The sequence below is a fragment of the Pseudorca crassidens genome, chromosome 19 (genome assembly GCF_039906515.1).
Source record: "Pseudorca crassidens isolate mPseCra1 chromosome 19, mPseCra1.hap1, whole genome shotgun sequence".
Classification (NCBI taxonomy): Eukaryota; Metazoa; Chordata; class Mammalia; order Artiodactyla; family Delphinidae; genus Pseudorca; species Pseudorca crassidens.
This window is the reverse complement of record NC_090314.1, coordinates 55,310,504-55,335,286: the sequence shown is the minus strand read 5'-3', so window position 1 is coordinate 55,335,286 and position 24,783 is coordinate 55,310,504. Positions and strand designations below refer to the sequence as shown.

Below are 24,783 nucleotides of genomic sequence, written 5' to 3'. Positions count from 1 at the left end.
CCGCCGCCGCCGCCGCCGCCGCCGCCGCCGCCGCCGCCCTCGCCCTGCAGGCTCTCGTCGGTTCCCGCGCCTTGCTTCTTTATCCCCGGCGCGCGGGCCAATCGGGAGCCGGCGCCGCCGGCCCGGAGCCAATCAGCGTGCGGCTATGGGACCGGCGGGAGATTTTACCTCAGCCCGCCCCCTCGTGGGAGGGACCGGGAACGCGCGCACCAGGCTCAGCTCACCAGGGCGGTGGGCGCGGCTCCCAGGGACGGGGCCTGACCAGAGCCCCGCCCTCCTGGCATAAAAAGGCGGCCCGGGCGCCTGTCGGCTCGTACACAGCGGGATGGACGGGATGGACGACTTGGACGGAGGTCCTGAGGGCGGGGCTCCCTGGAAGAGGATGTCTAAAGAGGTAGGCGGATCACTGGGAGAGGCTGGGGCTGAGGAGTGTGGTTCAGAGATGAGATGGGGGTTGAGAGGAAAGTTTAGAACCACTCCTGTGGGCGCCGTTGATAGCCTACTGTGTGCCAGCTCCCGAAAGCTTTAGCACTGTGATTTATTGATGTTTTACTTCTCGCCACAGGTAGGCTTTTGCTAGCCTGATTTTAAGGGTAGAGGAAATGGAAGCCCTGGCTATGTTTTTCTACTTTTTTTTGGCCTCACTGTGCGGCATGCAGGATCTTAGTCCCCTGATCATGGATTGAACCCGTGCCCCTGCAGTGGAAGCGCGGATTCCTAACCACTGGACCGCCAGGGAAGTCCAGCCCTGGCTATGTCAATACCCATAAACCGGGATGAGGTTGGGGCCGAAGTTCTGGACCTTAATCTGAGGTTGTGCAATGTTTGGAGGATGTGTCAGACCTGAAGAAGTAAATACCGGAGGGCTGGTATTTACTGAGGGAAGGTTATGGGGGTTAGAAACCACATATGCAAAGCATTTGTTATGCTTATCATTCTGTTATAATTTCCTAACTAGTTTTCCTACATTTAAGGTAGTGGTTCTTTCTCTGGTCACGGACGCCTCTAAGAATGTGGTGACAGTTACAGATACTGCCCCCAAGAAATCCTAACCTCTCTTTTTCGGTCTCTCTCTGTCTGTCTGTCTCTCTCTGTCTCACATATAGACACACACACACACACACACACACACCCCTATAATATCAGAGCACTTTCAGAAACCCATTGCATTTTCATTACTATAAATAATAGCAATAATAAAAGATGATGATGATAGCAGTCACAGAGTGTGCGAGGTATGACTGCAAACATCCGACGGGCATAGATTGTACAGATCCAAAGACCCCTGGCCAAGAACCCCGTTCAATGGGAAGAGGGGGAAACCCAAATTTGAGTGGCTAGCCTGACTTCATTTACATGCCTTATAGCTTTCAGCCTCACAAGGTATACAGCCTCACAAGGCTGAAAGCTATAAGTCATGTGAATGAAGTAAAGTACTATTGTTTTGCCCATTATACAGATGAGGGAACTGACTGTCAGTAAGTTGCCCAGGGTAAAAGAGCCTGCAAGTGATGGAGCTTGGATGGCACTCAGCCCATCTGATTCCAGAGCCCAAGACCTTTCCATGAGGCCACCTGTCTTCAAATTCTCCAGTCCAGCCTTCACCTGTTTTTTTGTTGTTGTTGTTTTGCCTCTGAGCCCTTTCTCCAAAACCTGGTTCCTTATTACTTTCTGTGTTAAGTCTGAACATCTTAGCTTGACATTCAAGACCCTCCACCCCCCAGCCCCCGCTTCCCAGCCTCACCTCTGTGTTTCAGCAATCTGGCTGGTCAACATTTCCAAACTGACCTTTGATTCCTTCCTCTTCACCTCTGTTTCACCGATTGTGCTGCGTCCACCTGCAGTCAGAATCATACCTTTTCAGGGAATATCAGCTCTACCTCACTTTCTCTGCAGCGGCCACCCCAGCTCCCTGGCTTCCTGTGGTCTTAGCCGCTGTGGAAGTGGTACCCATGATGGCATTGACTGGGACAGATCTATGGGACCTCACTTCCCTGTGAAGCTGTCCTGCTGGTTGAAGGCATGGCCATTGCTCTAGACCGTGGATCCGGCAGCATCTGCAGTGTTGTATCTGAAACACCTAATTAGTTAGTGGGGGAGAGTGGGGAGTGGATTGTCAGGCTGGAGACTGGGGGGCTTGAAGGAAGCTAAGGGCATCTATGAGAGCCTGAGATATCAGGGAAGGGGCTTCTCCAGGCACGCGGAGGGGCGGGAGCACAGTCTGCGTGGAGGTCAAAGGTCTTATGGAACTTCGTGTCTTTGTCCCGTAGGAGCTGGAGAATCAGTACTCCCCCAGCAGATGGGTCGTCCGACTGGGAGCAGAGGAGGCCTTGAGGACCTACTCACAGATAGGAAACGAAGGTACCGGGGGCTCTCTCTGTGGCCGCTTCAGGTGGACTTTAGCATGTGGCAGTGTTTCAGGATGCCAGGGCGGGGAGGAGGGGCTTCCCAGCCCCAGCCTCTCGGGACAGTTCCCAAAGTCCAGGCACCTCATCTGCTCGGGGCCAGGCGCCCCGGAGCCCTCGCTGCAGGACTGCCGGAGGCAGGGCAGGGGCAGTGACCATGCCCCACCTCCCCTCCTGCTCAGCCAACCTGCCAACTATGCCCAGGCCCTAAGGCCACAGTGGCCCAGGGAAGTGGAGTGAGAAAAGGAATGTGGCTGCTGAATGCGGGATGTTGTTGCTATCTACAAAAAGCAAAGAGGTCTTTTTTTTTTTCTTTAGAGAAATCAGGGCTTGGGAATCTGTAAGCTAGTGAAGTCTCAAGGTTAATTCCCATCCCAGCCCTGGGTCTCTAGAGTGTTGTGCTGCCACCTTTTGAGTGGGTTGGGCAGGTGGGCTTCATGGGGGATGTGTGGGTGAGGGAGCAGCCAGCCTCTCCTCCAAGTTGGAAAACTGGATGTTGGCAAATGAGCTTTGTGTCAGCAGGCTGACTGGAGCTCCCAGGGTTGGTGGTTCTCTACACTGAGATAAGCCAGCTGGAGGGACAGGCTAGTGGGGGTTGGTTCCAGCACATTTCAGCGCCCTCCCTGTCCTGATAGGGGGTGGAGCTGTGTCCTGGGCTCTTCAGAGTCCCCTACTGTGCCTAGCTCTGCACCAAATATGTCTCTATATACTCAATATATATTTGAGTGTGCAGAGAAACCTACATGAGCTGGTAGAAAACCTGTTTGTCTATTGTAATTGTCTTGAGGGAGAAAAGAGCTGACCCTGTAGAGAAAGGGAGTCTCTCATAAGAAGCAAGGGCTTAGAAGAGACTCTGAGGCTGTTGCCCTCAGAGACTGTCTTTAGCAATCCCTCCTGAGAAGCCCTATGGACAGCTTTACATTCACATCCTACCTCCCTTCCTATTTTCGATGCTCCAGCTGGCCCAGAGGTGCCGCAGGTGCATCTGCCCTATTTCATTGGTGAAGAAGGTGAGTGCGACAACAGGGGGGCATCAGGGCCAGACGAGTGGGCGGAGCCATGCATGCGCAGGGTTGGAGGCTGTCTCTATTGGAAATGTTGATATTTCTTTCATCGTGGACTTTTTGGCATTAATTTTGATTTTTAAAAATATTGCACTTAAATGTTATCTTTGTATTGGTCAGCTCAGGCTGCCATAACAAAATGCCATAGGCTGGGTGGTTTAAACAATAGGAATCTCTTTCTCCCAGTTCTGGAGGCTGAGAAGTCCAAGATCAACGTGCCAACTGAAAAAAAAAAAAAAAAAAGGTGCCAAATGATTTGGTTCCTTGGTGAGGGTACTCTTCCTGGCTTGCAGATAGACCCCTTTCCCCTGCATCCTCACATGGCAGAAAGAGAGAGAAAGAAACGCTTGCTCTTCCTCTTCTTATAAGGCCACTAATCTCATCACAAGGGCTCCACCCTCATGACCTCAACTAAACCTAATTACCTCCCAAAGTCACCATCAAAATAGCGTATGAATTTTTGGGAGACACAAGCCTTCAGCCCATAGCGATCCTCATTACTGAGTCTTTGGTGCCCTGCCCCATGCTGTGCCTGAGGTGTCTCACTCACCCCATCCTAGTCCTGCATGATGAGGTTAAACAACTCACCCAAGCTCACGTGGCTAGGGACAGCCACCACTTCCCAGAGCTGAGCTTCCAGGTAAGAGGGGAGCAGGCTGACAAGAGGTGATGACAGGCAGGTGGCGTTGGTGAGTGCCCACCAGCTGCCTCTCTTGGTTGAGTTCCCCAGACCTCTGGACTTGCAGATTGCCTCCTTGGAGTCAAACTCCCAGAAGATGGCGAAGGAATGTAAAGCGGAAAAAATGAACAGTGGAATCCCTCGCCAACCCAGAAAACCTCTCCACAGAGGTAGAAGAGAAAGAAAACATGATTTTTAATTGAGTAAGGAGATTGCAAAACCAGAAAGAAACCTCACCCTTTTATACAGCCAGGCTTATATCCCTAGGGCATACCTGTTCTCAAAATCAGCATACCTGTGTTCAAGCAAGAGGACCTGAGGGCACTATCTACTGCCCTAGTCCATCCTAATTCCATAAGGGTGGCCATCTGTGTTTGCAAATTGCCTTTATCCAGAGGAAGACGAGAAATTCCCATATCCTTAAGGCAAGAGGTGGTTTTGCAACTTGGAGCCATGTGCCTGCAGAAGTTAGGGTCCTTCTCTCCCATGGGGTATCTTGCTCGATAATTATATTTCAAAGGGAGAGCTCCCAGGTCTTTGAGAAGAACATTCCTAGGTTGTAAAACTGGCAAGAGACTCTTTTAGCTTTAAAAAATATTTACATATGGGGAATTCCCTGGCAGTCCAGTGGTTAGGACTCCACGCGGAGGGCCGGGGTTCAGTCCCCGGTATGCGAACTAAGATCCCACAAGCCGCGCAGCGATAGATAGATAGATAGATAAAATATTTACACACATTCCCAAAGGGGTAGAGAAAGGATATTTGATGAGGTCTCCTAAAAATAAATGCTCTAAGAAAAGGGAGGAAGGTAAACTCTCTTTTCCTTTTTTGCACTACGGAGAATGAAATTGTTTTTCTTTTGATCTATATTCATTCTAACAGCGTCGACCTGGAACTTGCAGTGGGGACTGCCCTCTTCCAATGAGTAGGTCATTTTTATCCTCCACCAAGGCCTGGCCTCTCTCAGGCTGGGCACCTGGGGACAGCTGGGTGAGCACCGGCAGAGGAAGGTTTGAAGAACTGTTTCCTCTACCAGTAGCTATTAAATTTGATTAACAAGACTCAGTAAAAACACATTGTACAAGAAACTAAAGGAGGTATATGTATAACCCGGCTTGGGGCACAGTTCCAAACTCCCATTCCCCCAAACCACGCCTCGCCCAAGGAGCACCAATCACCAGTGAGGTGGGTGGGGCCTCGTGATTGACAGCCCCTGCGACCGAGAGCCTCTCTGAGGACCCCTCCTGCCTTTCAAGGCTGAGATTGTGCTTTTTCCTCTCCATCAGAAAAACCAAAGGAAGAAAACAAAGGCACGCAAAATACAGGCCCCAATTTTGTTTTACTGTGATAAAATACACATAACATAAAATGTACCACTTTAACCATTGTAAAGTGTACAATTCAGCAGCATTTAGTACCTTAACGATGTTGTACAACCATCTCCTCTACCTGGTTCCAACACATTTTCATCACCCCAGAAGGAGAGCCCCTACCCGTTAAGCAGCCCCCTGGCAGCCACTGACTGCTTTCTGTCTCTGTGGATTTTCCTATTCTGGACGTTTCGTATAAATGGAATCCTACAAGATGTGGTCTTTTGTGTCTGGTGGCTTTCCCTTCGCATAATGTTTCCAAGGTCCAACCATGTTATAGAAAGTCAGTGCTTCATTCCTTTCTATGGATGAATAATTTTCCATTGTATGGATGGACCACGTTTTGTTTATCCATTCATCCGCTGATGGACATTTGGGTTGTTTCCACCTTTTGGCGACTGTGAAAAGTGCTGTTGTGAACATTCATGTACAAGTTTTTGTTTGAAAGCCCTAATTTCTTGTTAAGTTCGATAGACACAGCCATTCTACCAAACTGCATGTATTCCAAATGTTTACTTCCACCTTTTTACTTAGTTCATCATGGACCAGTAGCAAGCCGTGTGGGACACCCATTGTCCACAGAACACGTTATAATAGCCCTGCTCTGCACTCTCTGAGGTTGGCTATTTTTAGGCAACAATTGTTTTCTGATTACAAAAGGAGCATTTGCTGATTGAAAAGGATTTTAGAAAATAAAACCGTCAATAATTGTCACCCATTGTTAACACTGTGAGATCATTTCTTATAGTCTTTTTTTCTCCTAGGAGAAAGTGTTCTGTACTTATAATGTGCAATCTTGTTTTTAATAGCATAAACAGCCTTAAAAATTATTTCTAGAAGAGATACTATGTATAAAATGGAGAAACAACAGGATATATTGTATAGCACAGGGAAATATAACCATTGTTTTGTAATAACTTTAAATGGAGTGTAATCTATAAAACGTTGAATCACTGAGTTGTACACCTGAAACTAATATAATATTGTAAGTCAACTACACTTCAATTTTAAAAATTCTTTCTAACCCAGGGCTTCCCTGGTGGCGCAGTGGTTGAGAGTCCGCCTGCCGATGCAGGGGACACTGGTTCGTGCCCCAGTCTGGGAAGATCCCACATGCCGTGGAGTGGCTGGGCCCGTGAGCCATGGCCACTGAGCCTGCGCGTCCGGAGCCTGTGCTCCGCAACGGGAGAGGCCACAACAGTGAGAGGCCCGCGTACCGACGGAAAAAAAAAAAAATCTTTCTAACCCAAAAGAATTGAAAATAAGTTCTCAAACAAGTACTTGTACACACATGTTCATAGCATTACTCACGGTTGCCAAAAGGTGGAAGCAGCCCAAATGTTCATCCACAGATGAATGGATATACAAAATGTGATATGTCCATACAATGGAATAGTTTTTGGCCCTAAAAAGTAATGAGGTACTGATACCTACTAGAACATGGATGGACCCTGAAAACACAATGCTCAGTGAAGGAAGCCAGGAACAAAAGGTCACATTTAGGTGAAATGTCCAGAATAGGGAAATCCGTAGGAACAGAAAGCAGTTAGTGGTTACAGTGTCTGGGGTAAGGGGGGTTTGGGGAGACACTGCTTAACGGGTAGGGGGTGTTCTTCTGGGGTGATGAAAATGTTTTGGAACTAGATAGAGGTGATGGTTGCATGACATTGTGAATGTGCTAAGTGCCACTGAATTGTTCACTTTAAAATGGTTAATTTTTTTAAAATTTGTTTATTTATTTATTTTTGGCTGCGTCGGGTCTTTGTTGCTGCGCGCGGGCTTTCTCTAGTTGCAGCGAGTGGGGGGGCTACTCCTCATGGCGGTGCACGGGCTTCTCATTGCGGTGGCTTCTCTTGTTGCGGAGCGCGGGCTTCAGCAGTTGTGGCACGCGGGCTCAGTAGTTGTGGCTCGCGGGCTCTAGAGCACAAGCTCAGTAGTTGTGGTTCACGGGCTTAGTTGCTCCATGGCATGTGGGATCTTCCCGGACCAGGGATCGAACCTGTGTCCCCTGCGTTGGCAGGTGGATTCTTAACCACTGCGCTACCAGGGAAGTCCCTAAAGTAGTTAATTTTGTTATGTGAGTTTCACCTCAATAAATTATTTTTAATCTTTTGCAGCACTACCACTTCTCTCTGTCCATCTGCAAGTCCTCATGCCCCGGGGGCACTGTGCTAGGTGCTGGGAAGAAGGGGGGGCCTTTGTCTTCTCTCCTGGCCACCCCCCTCTCCACTTCTTCAGCCTGTGCCGCTCTGCTGGTTTCCACTCCCTCCTCCTGGGAAACTTGGTTTTTCTCTGACTTTGGTTATCACAGATTTGGCTACGAACTCACTGTGACTGAGCCCCAGAACCCCACCCCGCTGACGTCCCCCAGCTTCTCCAGCTTGTCCACTGGTTCTGGCAGACCATGGCTCCCAATGTGTGTTCACTGCTCTAAAAATCCCGTATTCTACATATTCATCCCTCTCCCCCCTCCCCGCCCGCTCCCTAGAAGCCACTGATCTTTTCACTGTTGCCGTGGTTTCACCTTTTCCAGAATGTCCTATAGTTGGAATCATACACTATGTAGCCTTTTCAGATTCTGGCTCATTTTTGTGGCACATGTTACCACCTGACATCTTTCTGTAACTGCTTGTCCCCCTCACTAAGGGGTAAGGCACATGTGATTTGGATTTTTTTTATTATTTTGTCACTACGATATTCCAAAATGGGCACAAGGCTGCTGCTTATATAAGTATTTGTTTGCTAAATGAATTAAAAGACTGGGGGAGAATAGTTCTGAAACTAGATGGAGGCTGATGGGCCCCAGCCTCCTCTTAAATTGCTGCCCCAGACGTGATGAACCCTTGGTCTTCAGCTCTCCGTGACTGTCTGATGGGTCTCCCCGCCCCACGCCTACATTAGTCTCTAGGCCCCTGCTCCCCCTAATGGCTCTAACACGATGCTCAGTTGGGTCCAGGGACCTGGAGTTTCTCTCTGTAAGAGCTGTGACACTTTGGACTGTGATTAATAGAAACCGAAGTTTTGCTTTTTCAAAAAAGGAAGTTTGTAATAGGGTTTATGCTGGGGTGTCTTGTTGAAGCCCTCCTGTGCTGCCTGTAAGTGCAGCGTCTGGAGGGCTGGCAGGATTCATGCTCTGGAGGAGGCAGTGGGTCCCCCCATTCTCTGTCCTTGCAGCCAGCTGCCCGCCATCACCGTCATACCACCTCCTGGAGAGAGGCAATTTCTCTGGCTCAGGGTCGGTTGGGTTTTTTAATACTGGAGGAAGACTTTTTTATGCATGATAACGAATATCGATAGCTGCTTGGTTTTAATTGCTCTTCAGCTTAGGGCATAAATTGCATCATCTTTTTCTTAGTTTTGGCACAGCATAAATCTTGTTGGTCCACGTACACTTCCAGAACCCTTGCGTTAATTAAGTTGCTCCCCTTTGCTGAGCCTGCTGTGTTGACGAGCTTGTCGGGAACAAACACCTTCACACAGTGCTGGTGGGAGGGTGGTTGGCAAACCCCTCAGAGAAGGCGAGCAGGGGAGCTCCAGGGCCTTTGGGGGGAGTGTGGGGGCTGTTATAGACCGAATTTTGTGTCTCCCCAAAATTCACGTGTAGAAGCCCTAACCCCTACTGTAGCTGTGTTTAGAGATGGGGCCTCTAAGGAAGTAATGAAGGTTAAATGAGGTCGTAAGGATGGGGTCCTGATCCAGTAGGATTATTAGAAGAGACACAGAGGGTTCCTCCCCCTAGAGAGGGAGAGCTCCTCCCAAGCACAAAGAGGCCACGGGAGCGCACAGCGAGAAGGTCATCTGCCACCCCTGGGGAGGGCCCTCACCAGACATCACCCCACCTGGCACCTTGACCCTGCCTTCCAGTGTCCAGAACTGGGCGAAAAAAATGTCTGTCGTCGAAGCCCCCCCACTGTATGGCATTTCGTTAAGGCAGCCTCAGCAACTAAGACGCGAGGCTCCGATTGAATTTGCGCCTCAGATCAACAGGATGTGATGCTAGTTATACCCGGCGCACACGTGTGGCTGGATGGAGCCCTGGTGAAAGCAAGGGAGTGGAGAGGGACTGTCCCTGCTTCCAAGGGAGTAGTGAAGGGGTTCCAGGGTGGTCTCAGTAGGGGTGGGGAGAAGACTCAGGATTCAGGATAAGCAGAGAGGGAGCTGGGAGACTTTACTGATGATCAGATGTGGTTTGTTTGCCCTAAAAAGTGTCACTACTGGGCTTCCCTGGTGGCGCAGTGGTTGAGAGTCCGCCTGCCGATGCAGGGGACGTGGGTTCGTGCCCCGGTCCGGGAAGATCCCACATGCCACGGAGCGGCTGGGCCCGTGAGCCATGGCCGCTGAGCCTGTGCGTCCGGAGCCTGTGCTCCGCTGCAACGGGAGAGGCCACAACAGTGAGAGGCCCGCGTACCGCAAAAAAAAAAAAAAAAAAGTGTCACTACTGGTTAAATAAATTAAGGTGCAGCCATAGTATGGAATAGCAAGTTAACTTTATGAAAAAAAGAAAAGAACGAGGAAGCTGTCTATGTACTGATTGGGAAAGCTCTCCAAGAAAGATGAATTGAAACAGGCAGGGCAGAAATGTATTTCATACGCTGCCCTTTGGATTAAAGGGAGAGAGAGTCCATATCCGTATTAATAATAACAGTCACCTTGGCAGGGATATTTCATGCAAATGCCTGTTGTATATTTTTTAACCATATAAACATATTATTTCTTCAAAAGAAAAATGAATGGCATTTCATTTATTTTTTTAAGTTAATGCTCAGATAGCTCATAACTTTCACAGATTAAATTCCCGTCAACTTTTCAGCGCAACTTACAAGATGTGATGGAATTCTGAAAAAAGCACTTCAAATTATAATCGCAAATGCAATGCATTTGATTTGCTTAACAGAATCTCATGGTTCTAATCAAGTAAAACGTACCTATTTATAATGGATTGATTCAGTTAAGTGTGTCCTGCAGTGTGGTCTGCACCCAGCGTGGCACCTGGGGGCAGGTGAAGCCTGTTTGGGTCTGATCCTTGTAGAAGTCACACATCAGGCTCTGAGCAGTTGGTCGCTTGAAGCTTTAGGAGACGGGAAGCCCCCTTCCACCCCTCCATGGGAGAGGGAGTGGGAACCCACAGAACACAGCCAGCCTCATCCCTTTCCTAAGAAGCCTCCCCCTGGCCTTGTTCCCTCACTCAAGGGTGGAGTGTTGGTGATGGCAAAATCGGTTTTTCAGTCACCTCACCTGTCCTGCAGAGGCAGTCTGGTCCCTGCTTTAGGCACGTGGGAAACTTGGCACCTGCCATCATTTTTATTTCTCTTGGCCTTGAGCAGTCCAGCAGAAACGGAGGCGGCCCATTTTAACAGTTTATTCACACTTGCATAAACACGATCTATGCAAACTATCTTCATCTACCTAGTTTGCCCTTTCTGGAATTGCAGAATCACCCAACCCAAGGGAGCCCTGGTGAGTATTTTTGGGAAGGGGCCGGTGGGCGGGGGGACCGTGGCCACCAAGGTTGGGGATCTGGAGGCTTCCAGGGACAGGGATCCCAAGTTGAAGGTCTCTTGCCACCAATCTTCAGTATCAGAAAGATTGCAGTGTTCATGCTGTATGGTATTTGCGTAACCTGCTTTCGCTCTTTACGTGGCAAAATACTCTCCCTCCAGTATTTCCTTTTTGATTAATGCATTTTGGGTCCTGTTTGTGTAATCTTTGCCTAGTCCAAGGTCATTAGGATTTCCTATTTCCTTTTCTAAAAGCTTTATTGTTTTCGCTTTCATCTGGTCCATCTGGAATTGGTCTGGTGTGGTGTGAGGTAGGGATCAGGAAACTATTTTTTTCTCCCTTCAGATATTCAATAGACCCAACACTACTTACTGAAATATTTATTCATTACATAATTTTCTTTTTCTTTCTTTTTTTTACACACTTTTCTTTTTAAAAATTAATTTTTATTGGAGTACAGTTGCTTTACAATGTTGTGTTAGTTTCTGCCGTACAGCAAAATGAATCAGCTATACATATACATGTATCCCCTCTTTTTTGGATTTCCTTCCCATTTAGGTCACCACAGAGCAGCACAGTTTTCTTTTTTTTTTTTTTGGCTGCACCACACGGCTTGTGGGATCTTAGTTCCCTGACCAGGGATTGAACGCAGGCCCTCGGCAGTGAAAGTGCGAGTTCTAACCACTGGACCACCAGGGAATTCCCTACACAATTTTCTTTTAAGTGGTTATGATGTACCAGGTCCTGGGTGTACAGAGGTGGGCACAGCAAAGCCCTTGTCTTCTCAGAGCTCATGTTCTAGTTAGGGTGACAGACAGACAGTAAACAAGTAAAAAATATATGAAGGATTAATGAATGCTGGGATAAAAAATAAAGGAGTGGGGCTTCCCTGGTGGCGCAGTGGTTGAGAATCCGCCTGCTAATGCAGGGGACATGGGTTCGAGCCCTGCTCCAGGAGGATCCCACATGCCTCGGAGCAACTAAGCCCATGCACCACAACTACTGAGCCTGTGCTCTAGAGCCCGTGAGCCACAACCACTGAGCCCGCGAGCCACAACTACTGAAGCCTGCATGCCTGGAGCCCGTGCTCCGCAACAAGAGAAGCCACTGTAATGAAAAGCCCGCGCATGGCAACAAAGAGTAGCCCCCACTCGCCACAACTAGAGAAAGCCCGCGCATAGCAATGATGACCCAATGCAGCCAAAAATAAATAAATAAATTTTAAAAAATAAAATAAAAAATTTTACATAAATAAATAAAGGAGAGAAAGGGGCTATACCATAATGTATTTTAGCTGTTTTCTATTGTAGATCACTGGGGCTGTGTCCAATGTTTTGCTGTCATAAATAGCATTAGTGTGGGCATCTTTAAAACAAGTCCTTAAGAATACTTCTGATTATTTCCTTATAATAAATGTATGGATAAGGACTTACGCATCAAGGAATATGATCTTCTTGGGCTTTGATACATATTTCCAAGTTGCCCCCCAGGAAGAACTTACCAGTTTACACTCTCTGGCACCCAGTGGTGGAGGGAGCTGAGCTTCCTGGGTTTCAGTGATCGAAGTGGGGCCTTGAGGGGACATTGTTTACTGCAACATGAACATACAGAGTCCCATCCCACCTCCAGGCCTTTGCCTTTGGTATTTAATTTACTTCCGGTAAATTACGTAAATGTGCTTCCTCCTTTCTCCTGACCCCAGTCCTAGCCAATTTTCACATGCCTCTGACCTCTCCCATCATGGTGCTCAATTATGTATTCATATTGCTTTATTATCTATTTATTTCAAGTGATTTTATATCTTAGTTCCTAGAAGGTTATCTTTCCAAATACTTGGAAAGGTTTGTACTTCCCAGAGCACACAGCCAGGTGTAACACACACAATAAGCATGTAATACAGTAGTGGTCGAAACGGTGCCCATCAGAGCTGCCAGCTCGCCAGAGACAGACGCCACAGATAGTTCTGGCCCCCACTTGGATGGGCCAGTCTGATCTCTTTGTAACTATGCACCTGTGGGATGCTTCAGACCCCCCCCCCCAGCCCCGATTACCATGAGGACTTGGGGAAGCACTGATAGCTGGAGCTAACTGGTCAACCCAAAGGGGCTTTCGGCAGAAAGGTTCTGCCTGAGGTTGTGCTGACAGCGACTTGTCCATTTCTGGAGACAGCTACCAAGAGGGCCCAGGCCACCGGGAGGAACCTGCTCGATGTGCCCTATGGAGACGGCGAAGGGGAGAAACTGGACATCTACTTTCCTGAGGCAGTGTCTGAAGGTAAGCGGGGGCTAGTGGTCCCCCATGGATCTCAGCTGGGAGCCCTGCCTCGGCCCACACGCCCTTTGTCTTGTCCTACAGCCTTGCTGTTCCTCGTGTTTTTTCATGGAGGATACTGGCAGAGCGGAAGGTGAGTCGGGGGATTTGGATGAATGGAGAAAAAGGGAGATTCATCTTTGCCTGGACTCTTCATTTCCTAGGGCTGCTGCAACAACTTACCACAAACTTGGGGGCTCCGACAACAGAAATGTCTTACCTCAGAGTTCTGGAGGCCAGAAATCTGAAATTCTTCAAGGTGTGGGCAGGGCTACGCTCCCTCTGAAGGCTCTGGGGAGGACCCGTTCTTACCTCTTGCAGCTTCTGGGGTGTCCGGGTCTTTCTCGCCTTGTGACCGCATCACTTCAACCTCAACTTTCATCTTCACAGGGTCTTCATGTGTCTGTATTTCAATCCTCCCTCTCCTTTCTTTTACAATGTCACCAGTCATTTGATTTAAGGCCCATCCTAAATCTGGGATGATGCCATCTCAAGATTCTGAATTATATCTGCATAGCCCCTATTCCAAATAAGGTCACATTTGCAGGTATGGGGGTTTAGGATTTGGACATGTTTTTTGGGGGGACACTATTGGATCCACTATACCCGGTGAAAAGCCTGTTCAGTCTACTCTAATCAAATGGAAAACCACAGTGACTAACCATCCCTGTTTGCTCAGAAGTGAGTGGTTTCCCAGGACCTGGGGTTTTCAGTGGTAAAAAAAAGAGAGAGTCCCAGGCAAACTGGGACCACGGGGCATCCTAAGATAAGCAGAGGGGAATTTGGGATCTTCAGGGACACTGTTGTTCCCTAGGATCTTACTAAGGAGTTGCCTGTTATAGGATCTACTGCTCTTCAAGCATATCATCTCAATGCTACATTTATTGCAGTTTTACCCTTTGCTTTGTGAAGCTCTCTACATGTCTCACCTCCTTCAATTCTCAAAAACAGCACCCTAAGAGAAAAAACATAATTGTTCCTATTTTACAGAGAAGGAAATTAGGCTCAGAGGTTAAACAGAGTCTCTAGGGTCCCATAGCTAGCATGTGATGTCGCAAGGACAAAGCCTCCCTTCTTCCCTTACTGCACCAGGTCAGAGAGCGACAGTGCCCTGGGTGGACAGGACACAGAAGCAGCCTAGTGGCCAAGTGGCCTCCAGTTGTCACGTCTTTGTCTCCTTCTGCAGTAAAGACTCGTCAGCCTTCATGGTCGGCCCAGTGACAGCACAGGGAGTGGCTGTGGTGATAGTGGCCTATGACGTTGCCCCCAAAGGTAATGAGGGTAGTCTTGCAGGTGCAAGGGCTGGTGGGCTTTGGCGGGGAGAGGGCCCCCAGCGGAGCCTGACATAGCTCCTACCCTCTGCACAGGCACCCTGGACCAGATGGTAGCCCAGGTGACCCAGAGCATCGTGTTTGTCCAGAAACAGTATCCAGGCAACCAGTGGGTATCGCTGTAGATTTTCCTTTGGTCAGACTGAGTGGGAGGACAGTGGACTAATCTTGGAAGCAGCCCAACTGCCCCCTCTGGCTTTGGAGCAAAAGGCAAATTGGGACTCCTTGATACTGGCCTGTTGCTTTGGTTATACTGGATGCAAACCCAGCTCTCTGCTCTGACCCACCCAAGGGGAATTTACCTGTGCGGACACTCAGCTGGGGCTCACCTCGCCGCCATGATGCTCCTGGCCAACTGGACCAAGCATGGAGTCACGCCCAACCTCAAAGGTTTCCACGGGGACTGAGCCTGGCTGGGCAGCATTCACCCTCCCCTGATGGGCCTGAGGGTCTGTAACAGCTGCTTGAAATTTCAACAGCTGTGAGTAGCTTGACCTCGGGGCTTTGAGCCTGGGGAGCAGGGCCTGCTTTGCTTCTTCTCTGCCCCCTACCGTGGCCTTGCCCCACTGGCCCTGGAGGCGGGCTGGCCCCATCTTGCCCCACCTGCAGCCTGGCTCTGTGACTGTTCCTTACCTTCACAGGCTTCTTCCTGGTGAGTGGGATCTATGACCTGGAGCCTGTCATGCACACCTCTGAGAATGCCTCTCTCCTCACAACCCTGTGAGTCACTTGTCCCCTCGTCCCCCAGCTGGCCTGCAGCCTGCGAGGAGGGCCAGGGGTGCAGCAAAGGCTGCTCTCTGTCCTGACCACACTTACTCCCTGCACCAGGGAGGATGCTCAAAGGAACAGCCCACAGTGGCACCTGAAGACGGCCCCGACACAGCCTGTGGATCCAGCCTGCCGCATCCTGGTGACTGTGGGCCAACACGACAGCCCCGAATTCCACCGACAGTCCAGGGAACTTTATCAGGTACCCCCAGCACCCCGCTTTTGGCTCGAGGTTGAGGGTCATGCAGTCTTATTATCTTCCTGTTTATTTCACCCAGACGGACCCCACGATACCAATCATTTATTCAACAAATACTTAGCACCTGGTATGTGCCAGGCAGCTGCGAGAGCCCCTCTCCCCCCAGCCCCCCGCAGCCTCATGCTTCCTCTTCCCTCGTTTCTCCTACTCAGACTCTGCGCCGAGGAGGGTGGAAAGCCTCCTTTGAAGAGCTCCATGATGTGGATCACTTTGAAATCCTTTGGAACCTAACCCAGAAGGACTACGTGCTCACCCAGGTAGGGTGCATCCCTTCACCGTGGACAGAATGCGTCCTGCTGTAGCCCCTGCACATAAGGCGAGGTGGCTAGGCAGGGGGCGTGGGGAGTCACCTCGCTGGCTCTTTGGCACCCAGGAGGTTGGGGGACTTGACGATAGGGATTGAGTGCCACGCTTGCTTCCTGTACTTCACCTCCCTCTGAAACAGCCCCAGGTGATCTGCAGAGGCTGGTCCTGGGCACACAGGTGGGATCTGCATGGGGCTGTGGTGTGGATGGGGACAGGCAGGTACAAGAAAGTATTAGCCTGTTTGTGTGTAAGCATAAAAGCAACACCAACTCCGTTGGGAAAGGAGGGATGGAGCTGGCCACATAAATGTTTATTACAATTTTAATGTGGAGAATCCTTTTAAAAGTCTAAGGATGGGGCTTCCCTGGTGGCGCAGTGGTTGAGAGTCCGCCTGCCGATGCAGGGGACACGGGTTCGTGCCCCGGTCTGGGAAGATCCCACATGCCGCGGAGCGGCTGGGCCCGTGAGCCACGGCCACTGAGCCTGCGCGTCCGGAGCCTGTGCTCCGCAACGGGAGAGGCCACAACAGCGAGAGGCCCGCGTACCATAAAAAAAAAAAAGTCTAAGGATGAAAAGGAACCTTCCTACACTGTTGGTGCGAATGTAAATTGATACAGCCACTATGTAGAACAGCATGGAGGTTCCTTAAAAAACTAAAAATAGAGTTTCCATATGATCCAGCAATCCTACTTCTGGGCATATACCTGGAGAAAACTATAATTCAAAAAGATATATGCACCCCAGTGTTCATAACAGCACTATTTATAATAGCCAAGAAGCAACCTAAATGTCCATCAACAGATGAATGGATAAAGATGTGGTATATATATTAGTCAGCCATAAAAAAGAATGAAATAATGCCATTTGCAGCAACATGGATGGATCTAGAGATTATCATACTAACTGAAGTAAATCAGACAGAGAAAGACAAATATCTCATGATATCACTTATTATGGGGAATCTTAACAAATGATACAGGGACTTCCCTGGTGGTGCAGTGGTTAAGAATCTGCCTGCCAATGAAGGGGACAGGAGTTTGATCCCTAGTCCAGGAAGATCCCACATGTTGCGGAGCAGCTAAGCCCATGCAGAGCAACTAAGCCCGTGCGCCACACTACTGAGCCCGTGTGCCACAGCTACTGAAGCTCGCGCACCTAGAGCCCATGATCCAAAACAAGAGAAGCCACCACAATGAGAAGCCCGCGCACCACAACAAAGAGTAGCCCCCGCTCGCTGCAACTAGAGGAAGCCTGTGCACAGCAATGAAGACCCAACGCAGCCAAAAACTATATTAAAAAAACAAATTAAAGGAAAAAATGATACAAATGAACTTATTTACAAAACAGAAATAGACTCACAGACATAGAAAACAAACTTATGGTTACCAAAGGGGAAGCGGGGGGCATAAATTAGGAATTTGGGTTTAACCTATACACACTATTATAAATGAAATAGAAGACCAACAAAGACCTACTGTATAGCACAGGGAACTATATTCAATATCTTGTAATAACCTATATTGGAAAAGAATTTGAAAAAGAATATATATATTATATATATATAACTTAATCACTTTACTGTATACTTGAAACATTGTAAATCAACTATATCTCAATTTATTTATTTATTTAAAAAAATTTTACTTATTTATTGGCTGCACCAGGTCTTACTTGCAGCATGCATGCTCTTAGTTGTGGCATGTGGGATCTAGTTTCCTGACCAGGGATCAAACCTGGGCCCCCTGCATTGGGAGCATGGAGTCTTAACCACTGGACCACCAGGGAAGTCCTGACTATACTTCAACTGAAAAAAATATTTTAAAAAAGTCAAAGGCTAGATTGGGGAAAATATTTGCAATGGACCCGGAAAATATACAGTCACTACTTTTTTTTCCTGGGAAAGTGGGTACCTGATTAACTTTACTTTTTTTTTTTTTAATATTTCTTTTTCCTCCACTTTTATTGAGATATAATTGACATACAGCACTGTATAAGTTTAAGGTGTACAGCATAATGATTTGACTTACAAACATCATGAAATGAACCATAATAGGTTTAGTGAACATCCATCATCTCACAGATACAAAAGAAAAGAAAAAAGAAAAAAATATTTTTCCCTTGTGATGAGAACTCTTAGGATTTACTCTTAACAACTTTCATATGTAACATAGAGCAGTGTTAATTAAATTTATCATGTTGTACATTGCATCCCTGGTGCTTATTTATCTTACAACTGGAAGTTTGTACCTTTTACCACCTTCCTCCAATTCCCCCTCCCCCCCACTCCCAATTAGCTGCCACCTCAATAGGACGTTTTTTTAAATTATTTTTTATATTTATTTATTTACTTTTGGCTGCATTGGGTCTTCGTTGCAGTGCACGGGCTTCTAATTGCGGCAGCTTCTCTTGTTGTGGAGCATGGGCTCTAAGCGCGCTGGTCAGTAGTTGTAGCACGCTGGCTTCAGTAGTTGTGGCATGCAGGCTCATTAGTTGTGTCTCACAGGCTCTAGAACGCAGGCTCAGTAGTTGTGGTGTACGGGCTTAGTTGCTCCGTGGCATGTGGGGCTTGAAGGCGTGTCCCCGCATTGGCAGGTGGATTCTTCACCACTGTGCCACCAATGAAGTCCCTCCATTAGGCTTTTATAGCGTTCAGTTTTAATTCATATAGTTAATATCCTTACCACACAAAGAGCACTTTCAAATCAATAAGAACAGTTCTTTTTTTAAATTGAAATTTAGTTGATTTACAATATTATATTAGTTTCAGGTGTGTAACATAGTGATTTAATATTTTTATATAGCCTATACTCCATTTAAAGTTATTATAAAATATTGGCTATATTCCCTGTGCTGTACAATATAACCTTGTAGCTTATTTATTTTATGCATAGTATCAATAGTTTGTACCACTTAATAAGAGCAGGTCTTATTTCTCTTTAAGAACAGAAATAAATAGAAAAAATGGACAAAAAATAAGTGATAATTCAAAAAGAAATATAAATGGCCAGTAAACATGGGGGAAAAGTAAGCTGCATTAGTGATCATAGAAATGTAACTGAAATGGGACTTCCCTGGTGGTCCAGTGGTTAAGACTTCGCCTTCCAATGTAGGGGGTGCAGGTTCAATTCCTGGTCGGGGAGCTAAGATCCCACATGTCTCACAGCCAAAAAACCAAAACATAAAACAGAAGCAATATTGTAACAGATTCAATAAAGACTTTAAAAGTGGTCCACATCCAAAAAATCTTTAAAAAAAAAAAAGAAAGAAAGAAATGTAGCTGGAAATGAGTCCTTTCCCACCTCTCACGGGAAATATTCTAGTTATAATAGTGCCTAATGCTGGTGAAGACACAGTGAAGCGGGCCTCCCCCATCCTGTGGAGCACACGTTGGCCTGATGTTTCGGGAGTACAGCCTGGCAATATGGACCCAAACCCACTTACCCAGTAATTCTGCTGCTTGGAATTTGTCTTCAGCATAATCAGAGAAACACAGAAACATAGTCTCTGTAGCTTTATTAATGTTCTAAACTTGGAAATAACCTAAATGTCTAATGAGGTTAAATTATGATATAATCAGGTAACAGAGTGAAGTTTGTGAAAATTAGTTAGGACACGTCAAATTGCTTCAGAGGTAAGAACGAAAACACAAAAATTAACTGGCCTAGTATCTTCCTAGTTTTATGATACATAGATAGCTAGGCCCTTAGAGGCATATATATGCATCCGCAAAAAACGTTTACCTGTGGTGTTACAATGGATTTAAAAAATCAATTTCCACATTTTCTACCATGAACATGTATTACTTTTTTTTTAACTGGGGAAAAACAAGCCCCCAATAAATGACATCTCTTAAAGAAACCTAATAAATATTTTAGATTTGGAGGGCCATATGGTCTGTGACAGAACTCCCCAACTCTGCCACTGTTGCTCAAAAGCCGCCAGAAACAATTCCCAGGTGAATAAATGTGGCTTTGCTCCAACGAAACTGTGCTTATGGATGCGGAAATTTGGATTTTGTGGAATTTTTACATGTCACAAAAGTATTCTTTTTTTGATTTTTTCCCAACTGTTTAAAAATGTAAAGCCGTTCTTAGCTCATGGGTCGTACAAAAACGGGCAATGAGTGGGGGACACTTCAAATGAGAGGTGGGAAAGGACTCATTTAAATTACGTTTCTGTGATCGAACATGTAGCCTGTTTCTTTAATCAAATTCCTCCCAAGAGATCCTCACAAGAGCCTCTCCAACTCTGGAGCTTTTGTATTTTTCCCTCCTGCTGCAGATTATTTTGAAAACAATCTTCCAGGAGTCCTGATGACACCTGAAGCCCCGCCGCCAGCATGCACCCCGACTTGTGAAACTTCTCCCAAGAGCCCGACTGCTCCCCATTCTTGCCGGCCTCAGTTTTCCCTGTGCCCAGCAGCGCCTCTGTTTGTCCACCCACCCCGGCCAGGGTCCATTCCCCTCACTGCTCTGAACACGAGTGCAAATCTCCATGGCCTGCCCCTGGCCTGGATCGAGCGGGTTCCAGGGAAGGTCTGGCCCAGATCCACGCCATGTGTGATACCCAGAATCTGGCCCACAGTCTGCTGAGAGGGTGAAACAAAAGTGACAACTCCCAACCAAAATGAAGAGTAAGAGCTCCCCAAACCAGTTTTTGTTCTGTGTTTTTGTTTCACTCCTTTGTCTGGGCTCCACCTGACGTGGGCTCCGCCTGACCTGTCTGGATTTGTCCCGTAAAGCCCTGGGATTTTATCCTTGGGGTTAACACCTTGACTGACAGGACAGTGACATCCACAGGTAGAACACACTTCCTCTGCCACTCCCCCACACACACAGGGGTGTGTGTGCATTCAGTTCCCAAGGAGCCAGCTGGGTCCACCCACCATCCACCACACCCCTCTCTCGCCCACTCTGAATAGCTAGCAGTTCAAGAATGATTGATGATAGCGAAAATAGGTAATAGCCTGAATATTCATCAGTAGGGAGTAAGTACATCTGAGCAGCCGACCATCATTAGAAAGAGGTCTGTGGGTTTTTTGTGTGTGTTTTTTGTTTCTTTTGCGGTACGCGGGCCTCTCACTGTTACGGCCTCTCCCGTTGCGCAGCACAGGCTCCAGATGCGCAGGCTCAGCGGCCATGGCTCACGGGCCCAGCCGCTCCGCGGCATGTGGGATCTTCCTGGACCGGGGCACGAACCCGTGTCCCCTGCATCGGCAGGCGGACTCTCAACCGCTGCGCCACCAGGGAAGTCCGAGGTCTGTGTTTATAACGGGGGACATCTCCAAGACATACTATTACCTGACAAAGAGCAAGATGCTCAACGATACAATACAGTACCATCTCAACAGCATTACCTAATACTCACAAAATGACATGTTTCTGTGTGTGCACGCGAGTGTGTCTATGGAGAGAAAAAGTTTGGAGAGGCTCCACACCTAACACCTCTGCTCCCCTCGGGGGAGGGAAGTGGCGTCGGGAACACGAGGAGGGGGTGTTTTGGCTTCATCTGAATTATTTGGATCTTTTAGGATAAGAATGTAATGAGGCAAAAAAACCCTAATGGGACCTAATTACATTTAAAACTTTTGCACAGCAAAGAAAACCATCAACAAAATGAAAAGACGACCTACTGAATGGGAGAAAATATTTGTAAATGATACGATGGGTAAGGGGTTAATATCCAAAATATATAAACAGCTCATACAACTCAACATCATAAAGACAAACAAGCCTATTAAAAAATGCACAGGACTGAATAGACATTTTTCCAAAGAAGATATACAGAGGGCCAACAGGCACATGAAAAGATGCTCAACATCACTAATCATCAGGGAAATGCAAATCAAAACCACAGCGAGTTACCACCTCACACCTGTCAGGATGGCCATCATCAAGAAGGCCACAAACAAATGTTGGCAAGGCTGTGGAGAAAAGGGACTCCTCCTACACTGTTGGTGGAAATGTGAATTGGTACAGCGACTGTGGAAAACAGTATGGAGGTTCCTCAAAAAACTGAAAATAGAACTACCATATGACCCAGCAATTCCACTCCTGGATATATACCTGAAGCAAATGAAAACATTAATTCGAAAAGATACATGCACCCCAATGTTCACAACAGCATTATTTACCATTTCCAAGATATGGAAGCAACCTAAGTGTCCAACAACAGATGACTGGATAAGGAAGATGTGATACACACACACACACACACACACACACACACACACACATATAGACAGAATGGAATACTACTCAGCTATAAAAAAAAAATGAAAATTTGCCATTTTCAGCAACATAGATGGACTTGGAGGGCATAAGTGAAATGAGTCAGAGGAAGACAAATACTGTGTGTTATCACTTATCTGTGGAATCCAAACAGTAAAACAAATTAGTTAATATAAAAAAAAAAGAAACAGACTCACAGATCTAGAGAACAACCTAGTGGTTACCAGTGGGGAGAAGGAATTTGGGAGGGGCAAGATAGGGGCAGGAGATTAAGAGGTATAAACTATCATGTATAAAACAAATAAGCTGGGGCTTCCCTGGTGGCGCACTGGTTGAGAGTCCGCCTGCCGATGCAGGGGACACGGGTTCATGCCCCGGTCCGGGAAGATCCCACATGCTGCGGAGCGGCGGGGCCCGTGAGCCATGGCCGCTGAGCCTGCGCGTCTGGAGCCTGTGCTCCACAACGGGAGAGGCCACAACAGTGAGAGGCCCACGTACCGCAAAAAAAAAAAACAAAAAAACAAAGACCCAACGCAGACAAAAATAGATAATTGGAAAAAAAAAAACCTTATGGAAAAGACCTAAGCAGCTGAAGTTTTCAGTTAAATAAAAATTTAAATGGTAAAAGTTGGAATATGTTGGTGCCAAATAGAAAATGAATCACAGAAATACGCTGACTTGATGGTGTTTGATCCAGAAGATATATAGTTTTATTTATTTATTTATTTATTGGCCACGCCACCAGGGATTGAACCTGTGCCCTCGGCAGTGAAAGCACAGAGTCCTAACCACTTGACTGCGAGGGAGTTCCCTGGAAGATATATATTTTTATACAGATGCTATCAGTATTGTTAGAACTCTGATTAAAATATCCTAGGATGAAAAAGGCAGGGTCAACATCCACCCAGACAAGATGGCGGAGCAAACCGTGTCCTGGTCTGATGATTGTGAGGACAGGTTGGCAATATTAAAAAATGTTGAAAGACACACACACACTTTCCCAGCAATCCTGCTTGCAGATGTTTATGCTACAGGCATAGTTGCACATGTTTGTGTGTCTGTCTGCTGTAGTACAATTCATAATAGCAAAAAAAAAAATTGGAGATACCCAATGGGAAATTTGTTAATTGGAATTAGGGTAGACCATCCAATAAACACCATGCAGATATTATAAAACATGTTGAGATCTCTAGGTGCCGATAAAGCTGAGATGTGCTGTTACCTGAAAAGATAGGATGCCAAGTGGTGTATGAACACACACACACACACACACACACACACACACCTGGAAGTATACATAGAAACTGCTGAAAAGTTTCTTTCTGCTAGAGGTCTTTGGGGAGAGGAAGACTTCCTTCCCATTGCATGATTTTTGCTTTTACAGCATTGATGTGTCACTCTTACAGTAGAGGAAAAGTGTGTTCACAAAATTTTTGGTGAGACTAGATGGCCATAAGGTAATATCTAGCATTGATGTTTTATGATCTCAAAACAGTTTTGTCTGATCATCACAGTATCCATCAGGATTTGTTGCCAACTATTTGAAAATCCAGAAAGTTCACATAAAAATGCAAATTTGCCTTTGTGATAAATATATTTTTGGTCTTTGTCCCCGATTCCTGGCACACAGCTCCTAAAAAACCTTTGGAATCTCCAGAGTGATAGGAGCGTCTTTTGTTCTAATGAGCAACCCCTAGATGCTTCTGGCTGGGGCTGGTGGCCATAAAGACCAAGCCTTCATTAGAAGCTTGGAGCTTTCAGCCCCACCCTCCCAATCTTCAGAGAGTGGAGAGGAGCTGGTGATTCAATTAATCACCAAAGGCCAATGATTTGATCAACCAAGCCTGTGAAACCTCTATAAAAACCACTTAAAGTCAGGTTCATAGAGCTGGAAGGCTGGGGCGGCTGCATGAGGCTAGGCACCAGCTACACAGGCCTGCTCTGAACCCAGTCTGGCTGTGCCTACGGGCAGGTGCCTGCTCCCTGGGCTCTCATTTCTATTATCCAGGCGGATTGTCCTAGGCTGTTCACTTCCTGGAGTCACATAACAATCCCACCTCCCTGATAGGACACCCAGGCCTCCTGGCTGAAGGGCAGTGGGCATTGTTTCCACACATTCTTCACCTCTGTTGACCCCCACCCGCACGTCTGTTTGGGGCAGGGACTTAGAAGGGATATCTAACTCCTGAGGAATTCTGGTGGAAAAGGAAGAACAAAGCTTCAAGGGTCAATTTCTGGACTTCCAGGAAGCTTCAGTGAAAAGACTTGCCTCAGCACATGTTCCAACCCGGACGGCACAAGGGCTGGCTGAGGAAGCTGGCACTAGGAGGTTCCAGGAGTGGGGTACCCACAAAAACAATAACAGTTTGCATGCTGAAAGGGCTTAATCCATTTGTGCTCGGCAGGTGCCACTCCAAGAAACTATCACGGGGACTTCGGCCCATTCTCCACTCCTCTTCCTACCACTGTTTGCAAGTAGCTGGGATGGGAGTACGCGGGGCGGGGTTGGGTCGGTGCCTGGTGAGTAGAAGCAGAGACATGTGGCGGGAGGACTACAACTCC

The 24,783-nt window shown here is 47.2% G+C and overlaps 1 protein-coding gene across 7 annotated transcripts; it reads left to right on the top strand.

Annotated features, from left to right (window-relative positions):
* Positions 1-46: 46 nt before the first annotated feature.
* Positions 47-24,764, top strand: AFMID (arylformamidase). Of its 7 annotated transcripts, none has more exons than XM_067717175.1 (12): positions 51-394; positions 2,271-2,361; positions 3,365-3,415; positions 13,187-13,291; positions 13,373-13,421; positions 14,514-14,599; positions 14,695-14,767; positions 14,951-15,048; positions 15,300-15,378; positions 15,487-15,628; positions 15,838-15,942; positions 24,627-24,764. In XM_067717175.1, exons 1-12 carry the CDS (start codon positions 326-328, stop codon positions 24,747-24,749), a joined length of 1,071 nt encoding a protein of 356 aa, XP_067573276.1. In that variant the 5' UTR covers positions 51-325; the 3' UTR covers positions 24,750-24,764. The 7 variants fall into 7 exon arrangements, with proteins under 7 accessions (XP_067573278.1, XP_067573276.1, XP_067573280.1 ...); XM_067717179.1 differs by lacking the exon at positions 24,627-24,764 and adding an exon at positions 21,587-22,754 and having other exon boundaries at positions 53-394; XM_067717178.1 differs by lacking the exon at positions 24,627-24,764 and adding an exon at positions 20,273-20,640 and having other exon boundaries at positions 58-394.
* Positions 24,765-24,783: the final 19 nt, after the last annotated feature.